At 36.3% G+C, this 15,519-nt stretch overlaps 1 protein-coding gene across 1 annotated transcript; it reads left to right on the top strand.

The window, feature by feature from the left end:
• Nucleotides 1-6,269: 6,269 nt before the first annotated feature.
• Nucleotides 6,270-14,584, top strand: LOC107759691 (oxysterol-binding protein-related protein 1D). Its single transcript, XM_016577680.2, has 8 exons — nt 6,270-7,350; nt 8,279-8,635; nt 9,555-9,639; nt 10,688-11,163; nt 11,960-12,115; nt 12,258-12,566; nt 12,976-13,320; nt 14,156-14,584. The coding sequence occupies exons 1-8, from the start codon at nt 6,835-6,837 to the stop codon at nt 14,324-14,326; spliced, it is 2,415 nt and encodes an 804-aa protein (XP_016433166.1). The 5' UTR covers nt 6,270-6,834; the 3' UTR covers nt 14,327-14,584.
• Nucleotides 14,585-15,519: the final 935 nt, after the last annotated feature.

The following is a 15,519-nucleotide window of genomic DNA, read 5'->3' as shown; positions in this document are numbered from 1 at the left end:
CACAGCAGTGTCACTCAATCACTCATCACTCGTACTCAGCACTCAATACTCAAAACACTCAACACTCTGCGCTCACTGGGGGTGTGTACAGACTTCGGAGGGGCTCCCAAAGCCCAAGCGCTAAGCACGGACAACTCACGTTCCATCATATCAATACCTAGATTCGCACCGTCAACTCACGTGCTACGCGGACAACTCACGCGCTATGGTATCAATACCTGGACCCGTACGGTCAACTCATGTGCTACGCGGACAACTCACGCGCTATGGTATTAATATCCTCACAACCAGGCCCTCGGCCTCACTCAATCAATATCAATACTTGGATTCGCACGGTCAACTCACGTGCTATGCGGACAACTCACGCGCTATGGTATTAAAATTCTCATAACCAGGCCCTCGGCCTCACTCAATCATGTAACTCACTAGCCTCACCATCACCAACAAATAAGGTAACACAACCCACATTAAGTATCACCGCATATTAGCAAATAATAGAGACTGAGGTAAACATGTACAATAATTTCTAGGACTGAGTACAAATAATGTGAGCATGAATAAAGCCTAAGCATGATCTCTAACATGAAGGCAAACAAGTTCAACAACAAATAAACACATAACCACAGATAATAGCCATTAGGCCTCACAACCTCACGGGACGGACCAAGTCTCAATCCCTCGCGGTGCACACCCACACTCTCATCACCTAGCGTGGGTATCACTTCCAAACAATCATATGATGTCAAATCTCCGGTTTTATACCCTCAAAGCCAGAGTTAAAACTGTTACTTACCTTAATCGCGTAAAATCCTACCCCAAGATGCCCTCGTCTCGGGACCCGTTCTCCAAATGCTCCGAATCTAATCACAATCAGTACAATACCATCAATACGCGCTAATGGAATGAATTCCACAAGAAAAACTATAAAATTAGACCAAAATCCGAAATTGGCTCAAACCCGGCCCCCGGGCCCACGTCTCGAAATCTGACAAAATTTACAAAACTAGAAAGCTCATCCACTCACGAGTCTAACCATACCAAATTCATCAAAATCCGACATCGTTTGGTCCTTCAAATCCTTAAATTACTTTCCAAAATTTTCAAGCCCTAACCCCTCATTTTCACTAATTACCATGATTTAAACAACGGGAATTCACCATATATGCAAGTATTAGGGCTCAAGTAACTTACCTCAACGAAATCCCCCTTGATTCCCTCTTCAAACCCCTCCAAAAAGCTCCAAAAATCGGGCTGAAATTGTGAAAAATGACCAAAATTCGCGAAGGGTTCTATTTATGCCCAGAAATTCCGCACCTGCGGACCCTTTCTCGCACCTGCGCTTCCGCATCTGCGGACACAGGTGCGCACCTGCGCATTCCACTTAGCTGACCAGACTTCGCACCTGCGGCAGTCTCCTCGCACCTGCGAGCCCACAAATGCGACCCATTCTTCGCATCTGCGAACATTTCTGCATCTGCAGCCTTCAACGCACCTGCGATCATCGCATCTGCGGTTCCCAATCCGCAAGTGTGGACACACCAGAACAACAGCTCCAGCTGCATTTTTCAACTTCAACAAATCCGTTAACCACCCGGAATCACCCCGAGACCTTCTGGACCTCAACCGAAAATACCAACAAGTCATATATCAACATACAAACTTAGTCGAACCTTCGAATCACTCAAAACAACATCCAAACACCAAATTACCCTCGGATTCAAGCCTAAGAACTTCTAAATTTTCCAAATTCGGCAACCGATGTCGAAACCAACCAAACCACGTCCGAATGACCTCAAATTTTGCACACACATCACAAATGACATTACGAACCTACTCCAACTTCCGAAATTCTATCCCGACCCCAATATCAAATTTTTCACGGCCGACCGAAATCGTCAAATTTTTAATTTCACCAATTCAAGCCTAATTCTACCACGGACTTCCAAATCACTTTTCGGACACACTCCTAAGACCAAAATCACCTAACGGAGCTAACAGAACCATTAAAATTCAAATCCGAGGTCGTTTACACATAGATCCATATCCGGTCCACTTTTCTAACTTAAATTTCTCAATTATGAGACTAAGTGTCTTATTTCACTCCGAGTTCATTCCGGACCCGAACCAACTAACCCGATAAGTCATAAATCAATTGCAAGACATAAATTGAGCAGTAAATGGGGGAACATGGTTATAATATTCAAAATGACTGGCCGGGTCGTTACACACTCGAAAACCAAAACCGACCATACAATCAAGTCATCATATATCATATGAAGTTACTCAAAATCTCAAACTACCGAATGGAACGCTAAAGCTCAAAATGATCGGTCAGGTCGTTACATCTAGGCTCGCAATTACTTCTTCTAAGTTAGACTTGATACTTACTGGGTACTGACTGTGGTGTACTCATACTACGCTTTTGCACATATTTTTGTGCAGATCCTCAGGTTGGTCCTACCAGATCTTCAGGATTGGGCTTGAAGTTATCACGGAGACTTGGGGTGAGCTGCACTACATAGATCTATTTCGTAGTTCACGAGTCCCTTTTTTTTTATATTTATTTCGTATTTCTATCTATTGTATTTTAGATAGCTTGATATGTATACATACTTGATCTCATTCCCATAGTTTGCTCGGGTACTTGTGCCACCTAGTCTTGGATGCGTATTGTATTAGCCATGTTTAGGCCTTGCTTGTGGTTTTATCAATGTTATCCCTATTTTTAGACTATTTCCATCTTTTATTGTTATATATCTCTGTTAAATAATAAAAATGGACTTTATTTATTATCTTCGAGTTAGCTTACTTAGCAAGTTCGGCTAGGCACCATCACGGTCTTGAGGTGTGATTTTGGTTCATGACACTTAAAAACATATTTTTCGACCAAAACCCGACCAATTGTTTTTTACGAAACAGCCCAATTCGGTCGGTTTCTTTTTCTGGGCCAAAGTACAAAGAATTATTTTTCTAATCAACTCGGTAATGCATACCAAAAAATTTATTTTTCAAGAAACCGACCAACTTCAGTCGGTTTTTTATTTAAAGTAAATTAATATTCAAAAAACAAAATCAACCGAAACTAGTCGGATTTTTTTTTGGCCAACTCATTTAAAAAGATCGATCAATTTTAGTAAGTATATTTTTTTTAATAAAATCGATTGATTATGTGTGCAAAAGTACGACTAAAGAGTATAAATAAGAAAAGTAAAAGTCGTAAACCAATAATCACCATTGGTCTAGTGATAGAATAGTATCCTGTCACGGTACAAACATCAATTCGATTCTTATATTATGTATTTTTTAATTGCTTAATTTAAAAAATCAAGTGTGAAATTCAATTGACCGACTAATACCGATTGAGTTGGTTGGTTTTTGCTACTGCCTGCTATTTTTTCGACCTACCCAATTTGGTCGGATTTTGATAAGTTGTCGTTCAAGAACAATTCAACTACACCAACACAATCTAATCACAACTTGATTTGATACAACTGATCGAACTTCCGAGTTCCTAACGATTAGTGTTTGCTTTAAACAAGTACTGTAATGAGTAAAGTGCAAGTATAGTGATAGAAAACTTTCATATGTTTTTGTTTTATTGAAAAATAAAGTAAGAGGAAAACTCAAATACATAGTAATGACAAAGCATGCTAAATTCAAGCTTATAACACTACTCTTTTCCCACATTTATTTAGAAACACTATTCTTCGGAGAGTTAATTTGGCGTATCGTCAAAGTTAGAGTGAATAGATAGCATGATTCTATCTTTAATCAGATTAACTAAATAAAAATAAAAAGAGAGTAAGCTTAGCATAGATACATGCAAACTAAACTTTGCCTTAGGCAAGTCACTCATACCAAAAAGAATGATAACGTCTGAAGTAAAATTAAGAGAACATTTAAATTTTGCCTAGAATTCATTCCTTAGATTTTCTATACATTTTAAAATTGCTCAATAAATCTTACTCAAAATGTTATATTTTGACTGTTTAAACAATAAAATTATGTCAAATAGTAAAGGCACAGTAATAGAGCAGTTGGAAGAAATATTAAATTGAATGGCCTGCAAAGGAGAGACACTGTGCTTAACTGAAATGAGTACACTACAAATCACGGATATGCAAATCCAAAGCTGTCCATCTTTTTCACCGGTAAATTACAAAGTTATAGTTGAAAGAGAAAAACTACTAAATTACAAAAGCATCCCTAAGTGGCCATCGCCGTCACCTTTCACTAAAACGAACACCTGCAAGGCCAACACAGTCATTTTCACTTACCTCTTCAGACCATCAAAAGGTTCACACATCATAATTTTTGTCCACTATATCATTATTTACGTCACAAATGTGTTTTTATCCTTTTTATCTTTCGTGAGTCTATGATATACCGGAAATGATATATCTGCCTTCTTAATAGTAGGGTTAATTAGGATATGCATACATAGTATACTCCCCATAACTCACTTGTATGACTATACTGAGTATGTTGTTGTATTGTAAATATGTCTTTTATAAAACTTAATAACGACATAATAAGTTTAATAAAAAATAAAAAATGATCCTATATAAGATTTCCCACATTTTTGCGATTATATGACGTATTTTTCAATTTTATAAATTTTTTCTTATCAGCACTTAGCCTATTTTTGTTTTCCTTGGCGATGAACGCATTGACGCGACACATTTAATGAGAGGTACCGTGGTGTATGTTATTTGCGGATGATATAGTTATGATTGACGAGACACGAGGAGGTGTTAATGACATGGTAGAGGTTTGAAGACAAACTCTCGAGTCTAAATATTTCAAGCTGAGCAGGACAAGACGAAGTATTTGAAGTGCAAGTTCACTGAAGTTACATAGGAAGCGGATATGGGTGTGAGGCTCGATATATAAATCATCCACAGAAGAGAAAGTTTTAAGTATTTTGGATCTATAATACAAGGTAACAGAGAGATTGATGAGGATACCATGCATCGTATCGGAGCAGGATGGATGAAGAGAAAAACTGATGCTTATAGGTTACAGATTTGTAGCTTATCATCAACTTCTATCCGAAATAAGAGCAATTTACAATTTATGCAAGAAATTCTATATCGCAAGTTATATGAAACATACTATTCTTAAAAGATTAGTGTCACCGTTTATATGATCTAAGACCGTTACAAGTGATATAATAAGAATGTGATTTAACTGATTCGTGAAAGAGTAAAATGTAATGACCCAATAAAGACATAAGAACAACAACGCGAAGAGGATATCAAGAAAAATACATGTAAAAAAAACAATTTTCTTTATTTATGGAAAGATAATATAAGTAAGAGAGATGACAGATAAAATATAAATTATGATTTTCTTATTTCATAAATTATTTAACATCTATTTAATTATTAATCATATCACAATACAGATAAGCTATCAAATGAGATAGAAAAGTAAATATAAAGCAGTTCTCCATTTATTCCAATTTATAAACCCTATCGTTCTATTTTGTTTGATATTTTTTTATTAGTCCGTTTTAAAAAAATAAAATATTTTTATAATAAAAAGTTTTTTTTAACAATACATATTTTTTTTGACACGCTTAAAGTTATAAGTTTTATAAGTACACAAATATTATAATATATTTAAACTCATAAATTTTAAAAGTTTTTCTCTTTTTTGTAAGTTATGTGCCAACTCAAACTATGCAGACCAAATTAAAAGAGGAGTAGTAATGCTTTTTAATCTTGTGACGTATCTTAAGTTAATTTATTTTGATACAAATTTCATATTTTAGATTTGACCAAATTGAAACAGTCAGAGAAATACTTTTTTATTTTATGACGTTTTATAGTATTTGAAATTAATTTATTTTTTTAATAAAAATTTCATACTTTATGTTTTTGACTTGACACTACCTTTTCAATAATAATTTCAATATTTTCTTTAACACGTCCAATATTGTATTATTCAAATTAACATATCATAATCTGTTCCTAGCCACGCCACACATGGAGCTCGTTTGGATTGGATAAAAAAAAAGTTTTTTAGCTTTTAAGTTAAAAAATAATAAGTTGTGATTGTCCAACTCTTTACTTGATTTAAACAGTTTTAAATTTATTTTAAGTATTTTTTAATTTTGACAAATACTTTAAAAAAATTAAAAAAAACTTAAAAACTAATTTGGCCGGATCTAAACACTCTCGTAATCATAAATGACACAGAAGAATAATAACATTGGCAAAAGATATTGGGGGATTTAAAATTGGGGCCCCGGTTATGTTAACACTGCGCATGTTAGCTGTCTTCACAATCATTACATCTACACTAAGCAGTCCAAAAACAAAAAGCCCCCCTCCTCCCATGCATTTAAATCCTATCACTGCACACTCTGCTTAACCTACGCCCCCCCCCCCCCCACACACACACTGTGCTTGCTTGTACTCTTCCCACTGACATTAATGGATCTGTTAAAAGCTAGCTGAAGAGCTATATACCTCCTTTATATCTGTAGCTGCTTCACCTATACATATTTATAAATAAATTAGTATACACAATATTTGACAAATATATTAAATAATAATTTTAAAAAGGACTATATTTGCTGTTACGTATCAGTTTTCGATCTTATGTCATATCATAATTGTTCCGGTTGTATCGCCGATTCGATCTCCGATCGGTTGCTCTGCATCGCATTTTCAAATAAGGAAGAGAATCAGATCGGCGATTTTCTTTCTCTGAATCGCCGATTTTTTGAGAGATCGTCGTTGTATTGTTCAGCATTGATGGATTTGCAATATGTGAGATGAATTGAGATTTTTTCCTTTTTAAAGTTTTATTTTGTTTTTTGAGGAGATGAATCCACTGTGTTGCATTGCACCGGTGTCGATCGATCGCGATAAAGCAAATCCGGCGGTGGTAAAGTCACAGTCCGTGACTCAAAGTCAGCTAGGGTTTGATAACAATGCGGCTGTGAAGCCATTGAGTTTCAGCTCGAGACAAAGCTTTTCTAATGCACAGGTGAATGCTGATTCGGATTCGGGTTTGGTTCATGAAATCGAAGACAACTGGAATGATTCGAGAGAATGTAGTAATAAAGGTTACAGCTGTGGAAATGGAAGTGTTAGTGTAGCTGGAGTGTTATATAAATGGGTGAATTATGGGAAAGGATGGCGTGCGAGATGGTTCGTGCTTGAAGATGGGGTGTTGTCCTATTATAAGGTTCATGGACCGGATAAAATTGCTCTGAGTCCAGGGAAAGAAAAGGGGTTAAAGGTTATCGGGGATGAGTCTTGGAGGTATATGAGGAAGGCTAACAATCGACCGTATGGATCCATCAAGTGGAAACCATTTGGGGAAATACATTTGAAGGTAGATGTGTGTGTGTGTGTGTGTGTGTGTGTGTGTGTGTGTGTGCGCGCGCGCGCGCGCACCACAAATAAATACAGTGAATAAGTTAAAAACTACGGGAATGCACCTGATCAAGCATATCCTTGTTTATTGTTTAGTTTTGTCTTAACTTTTAAGTTAGTTTGTTAGATACTTGTGAGTTAGCCTTTTTGAACACTTATGGAATGTAATCTTGAAATTTAAGTTTTTGTGCAACTTGGGCAATGCATCAATTTGTATGTTTTAAGGATTGCATTGAAGTTTATCTTAGAAATGTGAACTTTGATTTATCAGTCTGTATACAGGAAATTAGTGTCAAACAGTCTGGACCATAGGACATGGATGCTCAGAAATGCACCATTAAGATATAAATCAAGGAAATTTGTCTTAATTTTCTGCTTCTGTTCCCATATATTGTAGCTTAGGTCATCAGAGCAGAAGACATAAGTTTGTAAAAATTTGTTGCATGCATATAAATATTGATTGAGGAACGTAAATCTTTTACTAGATAAAATGTATGCTGGGTGAAGGAAATGAAGAATGATAACCTTAGGAGGAATAGTCCGATATCAAATGTCTAAATTCATTGTGTGTGAGGAAAGATAAGGCATGCTTTCTTTACTACCAGAGTATCTTATTGTCCAGCATATGAGAGTGAATAAATCATCTCGTATTACTTTACTGGTTGCTGATCCGCCATATGTGCCCTGTGCCATAAGTTCCTACAGATTCTGGATCACTCTTCCATAGTTAATTCTTGTAATTTTCAACCATACTTAATGTGATTCATAAATTATCCTGTACAGATTCTGGAAGTATGCCTGTATCTGTCAAATTACCTCTACTTGTGGTAGGCTGTGGGTATATATATTCTGATCAACTAGCAAAACTACAACAATATGTCATACAGGTCTCCTCAGTCCGGGCGAGCAAGTCAGATGACAAGAGGCTTTCCATATTCACGGGAACAAAGACACTCCATTTGCGATGTCAATCGAGAGAGGATAGGACAGCGTGGATTGAGGCTCTTGGGGTTGCGAAAGATCAGTTCCCCAGGTTGTTGTCAAGTGGTGATTTTGCATCTTCCGAAGATTTTATCGTTTCAACAGAGAAGCTACGATCAAGATTGGTGCAAGAAGGGATTGGTGAGGCAGTTATAAAAGATTGTGAGTCTATCATGCTACATGAGGTCGCTGAGCTGCAAAATCAGTTGAAGGCTCTTCAACTTAAGCATATTATGCTGCTGGACACCTTAAGACAGTTAGAGGTAAAGTAAAAAAATTTAAAAGTTTTTATCTTAAGAGAAGGAAACAAAGTCTTGGTACTAGTCTTTTTTTTCTTTTTATGCATCAAATTTCCTTTACTGAGTTACTTTTCTTGTCATGTTAGTGTTTGTCTATTCTTTCTATTTTTGCTCCGAATTTCCTGGCAAGACCCCCTTTTTTTTCAAATTTTCAAGCCTAGACTTCCTGAGTTCAAGAAAGCATAAAAATGTCTTTAGGAGTCTGAGCTAAAACAAATTCTAGCAATGGAGCCAGTGGCGATTTTGAATTCTTTGGTCAATAAGGTATCTCTCCACTATTATGCCTCAACTTAGATGTCCAAGGCCAGAAAAATAGATTTGATATAGATTAGATAAAATGAGTTGAAGAAAGAAAAGAAAAAAGGAATACTTAGGCTGATTCCAAGATGTATGATTGAATCAAAGTGATTTTTACTTCATTCAAGCATTTTTTCTCCTGTCTCATCTCAATTAAGTAGGGTCATGGAAAAATTTGTCATTGATTTAGTTGCTATTTCTCTGAGAAGGTATTGCACTGCTCCAAGTTTGTTCTTTGAGATGGAAGCTATTTTGTCATTTGTGTTGAGGCTAAGTTTCTGCTTATCTCTCCTCTGCCCAGCTTCTTTGATACCAAAATAAAAATCCATGTGATTTATGAGGTAAAGAAGTAACAGATTTATTTTAGTGCCAAGTTCAAAAGATGAATACAACTGTGAATGTGAGATGGTTCCTTGATGTATGGGCTTGTCAAATATAGTTACATTAGGCTGATATTTGAATTCATCTGCTGATGTTTTGTTTTGATCTCTGAGTTACAATATTGCTACTTAGTTTTCAGTGCACCGGGGATTTGATGCGTTTACAACTTGAAAATTAATGCACTACTTCTCACCCTTTCTTGCAGACGGAGAAAATTGAGCTGGAAACAACTGTTGTGGATGAAACAAAAGAACGAGATTCATGTTGTGGACAAGGTCGAAGATTTAGTGGTTGGTTCCTATCCTCCAAATCCTTTTATATGGAGTCAGAGATTTGTCCAGTTTTTCTGTATATCAAGCATGTTGAAAATTTTAAAGATCTGGCACAACATGTTCTCAGTAGCTTTTGATCGTTGGGTAATTGGCTTGTCTACATTGTTGGGAGCCTACATTTAATACATCAATGTTTATTGATTATCCTAGAACCCTTTTCCAAGAATATAAAGCACTTATGTACATTGCATAGTCCAAAAATTTATGCATCTACGGACACCATTCAATTTCAGTGTTAATGTTCTTGTTATTGCAGATGATCTTTTTGGGATCTGGAGTAATTAAATTATATTCTTAGTTTATAACCAAGAAACATATTAACTTGGTCTTTCTCCTTTTGTAATCTTAAAACAACAGAGGGTTGGCCTATCGGAGGAGACCCTCTGCTTCCAACCATAAGATTGGAGGGCTTGAGTCACCAAGGAGGAAAGAAGTGAGAAAGCTACTACTGTTGGCCCCTCTTTGTTTTTTTTGTTTTTTTTGGGGGGTGGGGGGAGGTTACCATATAAAAAATGACTAATTACTTTTGGCCGAGCGGACAAATATGACAAAAGCCCATTGGTTTTCTTGACAGGCAGCTATGGTAAAGACTCCTATTTAATCTCCTTTTCCCTTCTTAGGTTGCACAGTGGTAACTTCTTGTCTGTATGGTTAGATGTTTTCATTTGAAAATCAAAGGGCTTTTTACATTGTACATTTCATCTTTTAGAAATGCCTTTCAAAAGTTTAGTCCTTATGAAAATCAAAGGGCCTTTTACAATGTAAAATGCAGCTTGCAGAAAACATTTCAAACTTTAGTCCTTGCCATAAATTATTAGGTGTGTCCAAGCAGTAGCAAAGAGGCTTTCGTCCGTTACAGCTGAGGATGATTTATGCAAGTTTGCTGTGAAAAGCAGTTAATAAAACTCTGGGTGGATTTTCTTACATTTCCTTTCAAATAGATTGAAATTATCATTCGTTAGTTTAATAATAAGATGGGAGATTCAACAATTCATATATGTTGCAGATTTCTATTCCATTATGTCTGAGGGCAGTGCTAGCGACTCTGATGCTGACAATGAAAGTCGATATGGAGTAGATGTTGAAACAGATGAAGAAGATGGTGCATTTTTTGATACTAATGACTTTATGTCTGTTGAATCTCTTAGAAGTGCTTCTTATCGCAGTAGAGAGGGTGCTGGAAATGCTTGTAGTTCATTAACCTTTGAGAATGAGAGCCTCTCTGCTCATACAAGGGAAGTGGGGATAGAAGTTAAGGCAATCAAATATCCCTATATTAAAAGAAGGGATAGTCTGCCAGAACCAAAGGAAAAAGAGAAGCCAGTTGGTTTGTGGTCAATAATCAAGGATAATATTGGGAAAGACCTATCTGGTGTGTGTCTTCCAGTATACTTCAATGAGCCTCTATCTTCACTGCAGAAATGCTTTGAAGATTTGGAGTACTCACACCTGGTTGATCAGGCACTGGAGTGGGGAAAGCAGGTAACTTGTCAGCTCTCATTTTTTCTTGTTTTTATAGTAGCAGATAGCTTGTTAAAAAAGCATGTAATGGTAATTCTGCTTGGCAGATGAATAGTTTCCTGCTATCTTTTTCATGTGGTTATTATCACTTGCCTTCCTATCTCTTATTTTTCAACATTGTGCACAATAACTATTGTTTGAACCTGTGATGTGATGAACTGAGTATGCTGGTAGCAGTGTATGCCATCTAAGTGTAAAAAGTTTTGGATTTCGGTATGAGATTTGACTATTTCTTGGAGGAAGTAGCTACAAGTTTGCCAAATGAGGAGTTCTTTTGAGTAGCAAGCTTATTAATTGAGTGACTGGGTCATTCCTGTAAAATAATGGGAACCCAACCCACTTTTTCATCTAAGTTGTTATATAAGATCCTATTGGAATTGTAAAATGGAAAAAGATAAGGCCTTTCTACAGCATTCTCGAATCCTCACCTTGATGGGTTCCTGATACTTGGCTGCCATCAGATCTTATAAGTTCTGCTTGACCCTCATCTGTTACCATTTTCTAATTTCATTTTGGTTAGCAAGTTCTAAATAGTTTCTACTGTGAGTCATGATTATCACATTGCAATTGTCGTGAAACTAGTGTTGTCTATGCAGATGTTTTGATGTTTTTGTATTTAAAATTCTCACTGATATTTTGTCCATGAAATCGCTTGCGATACATGGTTATCGGTAGTTCTGCCTAGATTATATTTGTGTTGCATCTTCAGTAAGTTTTGATATAAAATAATTGACTCTCCCTAGTTAATTTTCTGCAGGGGAATGATTTGATGAGAATCCTTAAGATTGCAGCTTTTGCTGTATCTGGTTATGCATCGACTGAAGGCAGGCAATGCAAACCTTTTAATCCTCTACTTGGTGAAACCTACGAGGCAGATTATCCAGACAAGGGGCTACGCTTCTTTTCTGAAAAAGTAGGACTTTCTTCTGTGAAATGACTAAAGATTTGAACTGTAAAAAACTTCATGAAACTCTATTGCTCCTGTTTCGAACTAGATGGCACAAATCTTTGTTGCCTGTCTCTTCAATAGCTGATCTTGTGTGCATGAATTTCAGGTTAGTCATCATCCCATGGTTGTTGCATGCCACTGTGAGGGCAGAGGGTGGAAATTCTGGGCAGATTCTAATCTCAAAGGGAAGTTTTGGGGACGTTCAATTCAGCTTGATCCTGTGGGGGTTCTAACCCTGCAGTTTGAAGATGGTGAGACATTTCAGTGGAGCAAAGTTACTACTTCTATTTACAATATAATAATTGGCAAAATCTACTGCGATCACTATGGCACTATGCGGATCAAAGGCAGTGGTAAATATTCTTGCAAGATCAAATTCAAGGAGCAGTCTATTATTGATCGAAATCCTCATCAGGTAATCTACGTTCACTTCTATTAGACTTTATCTGATCTTATAAAGTTTAGGGGGAAGCAAGTCCTTATAAGCTATAAACTGAGTGAATCCAAAAAAGTAGTAAGATAGTCAATGTATAGAACTTTCTGCCTTTTCAGATTGTGGTAATAGCATCCCATGGATGAACTGGTATTACCAGAGCCTTGTTTGGAATAGCCATTTACTAAATAAGCGCTGATGAAATGCTCCTTTTCTGACTGCTGAATATTTGAACATCTTGTCTTTTCAGATCTTTTTAAATTATGAGAAATTAGTATCTTTCAAGCCATGAAAATTATGTCAACATCCATTTAAATTTTGAATGGAGGATCATATGTTTCTATTTGCAATCAAAATAAAAGATTAACACCTATGTTCTGTAAAAAAAAAGGTTCATGGATTTGTGCAAGACAACAGGACAGGAGAAAAAGTGGCCATGTTATTGGGGAAGTGGGATGAAGCATTGTATTATGTGTTGGGAGATCCAACTACAAAGCCAAAGGGTTATGATCCGATGACTGAAGCCATATTGTTGTGGGAGAGGGACAAATCTACTCCTAAAACAAGATACAATGTCACACCTTTTGCAATATCTTTAAATGAATTGACACCTGGCTTAAGAGAGAAGCTGCCACCAACTGACTCGAGGCTGAGGCCTGATCAGCGCCACTTAGAGAACGGAGAGTACGAGCTGGCTAATGCGGAGAAGCTCAGACTTGAACAGTTGCAGAGACAGGTACTCATTCATGTCTTTCAGTTGTAGTTTGGTTGTGCACTGCTTTAAGTGGTTTCATTTGAAACATAAAAATGGGATGAAGGAAAAGGTGGCATTCAGGCAACCATCGATTCCACAATGTTAACTTCCGTCTAGCAAAACCCTGCTTCTTTTATATACATGGAATTACGGAAACAGTATGAATCATATGATTTTCTTCTGTCTACATTCAATCAATGTTCATGATATTGGTATCTATTCGCTTTGGATCTTACTTGAAAGTTGAGATGTCACTGATGCACATTTTGCTATCTATTTGATCTTCTATTCTTATTTTGTCTTTGTTAAGAGCTCTTTGAAAAATTTACTTACTTATCTATTTCGTCATAAACAAAGAGCTCTGTGAAAAATCATGCTTCGGTTTAATCCCTGATAAGTTATGTCATCTCAATTGGCTATGAAGAGCAGACAGAAGTAAGAAGCTAGAATGTCTTTTCCTTTTTGGATCTTTCAAGTCCCATAAGCTGCAAGTACAATAGTACCTAAGCTTTTGAGGACGGTGTATACCACATTTATCCACGTGGAATGCTTTTTCCCTGGGGAGGAGAGAGAGAGAGAGGGGAAGGGAGGGAGGCACGTTAAAGAGTGAAGAGGAATTGCTACAACTTTCCTTCTCAGAAAAAAAAAAAAAAAAGGGGTTGCTACAGCTTTAGAAGCTACCTGTTTCATTTTAGCAAAAAAAGCATGTAGCTTCTGTTTTAGTTATCCTACCTAAACACATTAATTTTCTGCAATTTTTTGAATTCACCTTAAAATAGTCGATGGCCGATTAACCAAATTATAATTGGTACTGCAGGCAAGGAAACTACAGGAGAGAGGTTGGCGACCAAGATGGTTTTCCAAGGATGAGGATGGTTGTTATCGCTATGGTGGTGGATACTGGGAAGCAAGAGAGACACATAATTGGGAGGGCATCTCTGATATATTTGGGCAGACTAGTGATCCTTCTCCAGTAATCGAGGAGTAATTGCCTGTTAAGCCTGCTCTTCATTTCTCTTGGAGGTACATCTTATGTGGATTTCTACCAATTAGGATTTGAGTTTGATATTCTTTTTTCACTATAAAACTGGCTAGTTTAAGCGATGTGTATAGCTCTCTTTAGGTGCTTGGTCCAAAGTTCAGCTTGACATTTTATCTCATGGAAAGTTCGGAAATCATTCAGCTGAGACTTGGAACTGATATCTAAATTTTAGACTGTTCAAATGAATTATTCTTCAAAAATAAACTCTCTAGTTTACTCTCAAAATTCGATTAGTATACACCAACTAAAATGGAGCTCTGAGATGGGCAAAAATACTTGAGCTTAGCAGAGACTTTGCAAAACTTCAAAGCGATTCAACAATTCTTTCCTTTCCCTCCTCTTCCTCCCTCTCCCACTTTTCTTTATTTTCTTATAATTATAATATTGCAAGATAGAAGATTTATAGAACCCTAATTTGCCTTAAAAGATACATTATTTAATATTGAAATGAAATGGACGTGAAAAAAAATGCGGAGTAATAAATATAGACGAATTATATAATTGATTTTAACTTGGTATTGAGTCAAGTTGATTGGTTGATACAATGGAGTTACTGTCAAGCAGTTTTATTACTATCCTCCAATATCTTAAAATTTCAACAAGGTATCGCTAGACTCGCCTTATTATTAAAACCATGAAACTTTCAGATATTGAACTTTCTACTATTGGTCTTGTTTATTATTCTTAATACAAATGCCTCTAAGTTTCATGTCAAATTAAGACACTCCTCAATTTGGTTACAGTGATCTAATACACGCTATTATGTTAATGTATCCATTATATTAATATATCCATCAAGAGTCGTCAGGACCAACCATTTATAATGCCATGTTTTTTAAATTAACGGAAGATTTGCTCAAATAAGATTAGTTCAAGTTGCTATTTAACTTTTGTCCTAGGTTTTGCATAAATAATTGGTCTGAGGTGGGCAGGATAAGTTTGAACTAGCCTAGCCTAGCCTAGAAGTTATGCTCCACCAGCTTGATCTTATATTTGTAAAAAGTTTAGTTTTAAAAAATGGGAACGAAATTTAAATACCAACCCGTAAAAGGAATACCGAGCACAAATTCTTGTAAATTAACAAGTCCAAGTTCTAAGTTGTTTCACCACTAATTAGCAAGAATTTATGTTCTGAATTC

Source organism: Nicotiana tabacum, chromosome 15 (assembly GCF_000715075.1).
Source record: "Nicotiana tabacum cultivar K326 chromosome 15, ASM71507v2, whole genome shotgun sequence".
NCBI classification, from domain to species: Eukaryota; Viridiplantae; Streptophyta; class Magnoliopsida; order Solanales; family Solanaceae; genus Nicotiana; species Nicotiana tabacum.
The sequence above is the reverse complement of the archived record's forward strand: the minus strand, read 5'-3'. Positions and strand labels throughout refer to the sequence as shown.

Excerpts from the sequence above, each read along its gene's own strand:
- LOC107759691 (XM_016577680.2), top strand. The coding sequence starts at position 6,835 with ATGAATCCACTGTGTTGCATTGCACCGGTGTCGATCGATCGCGATAAA. Across the intron at positions 9,640-10,687 it reads ACAAGGTCGAAGATTTAGTG|ATTTCTATTCCATTATGTCT; the intron begins GTTGGTTCCTAT and ends TATATGTTGCAG. Across the intron at positions 12,116-12,257 it reads TACGCTTCTTTTCTGAAAAA|GTTAGTCATCATCCCATGGT; the intron begins GTAGGACTTTCT and ends CATGAATTTCAG.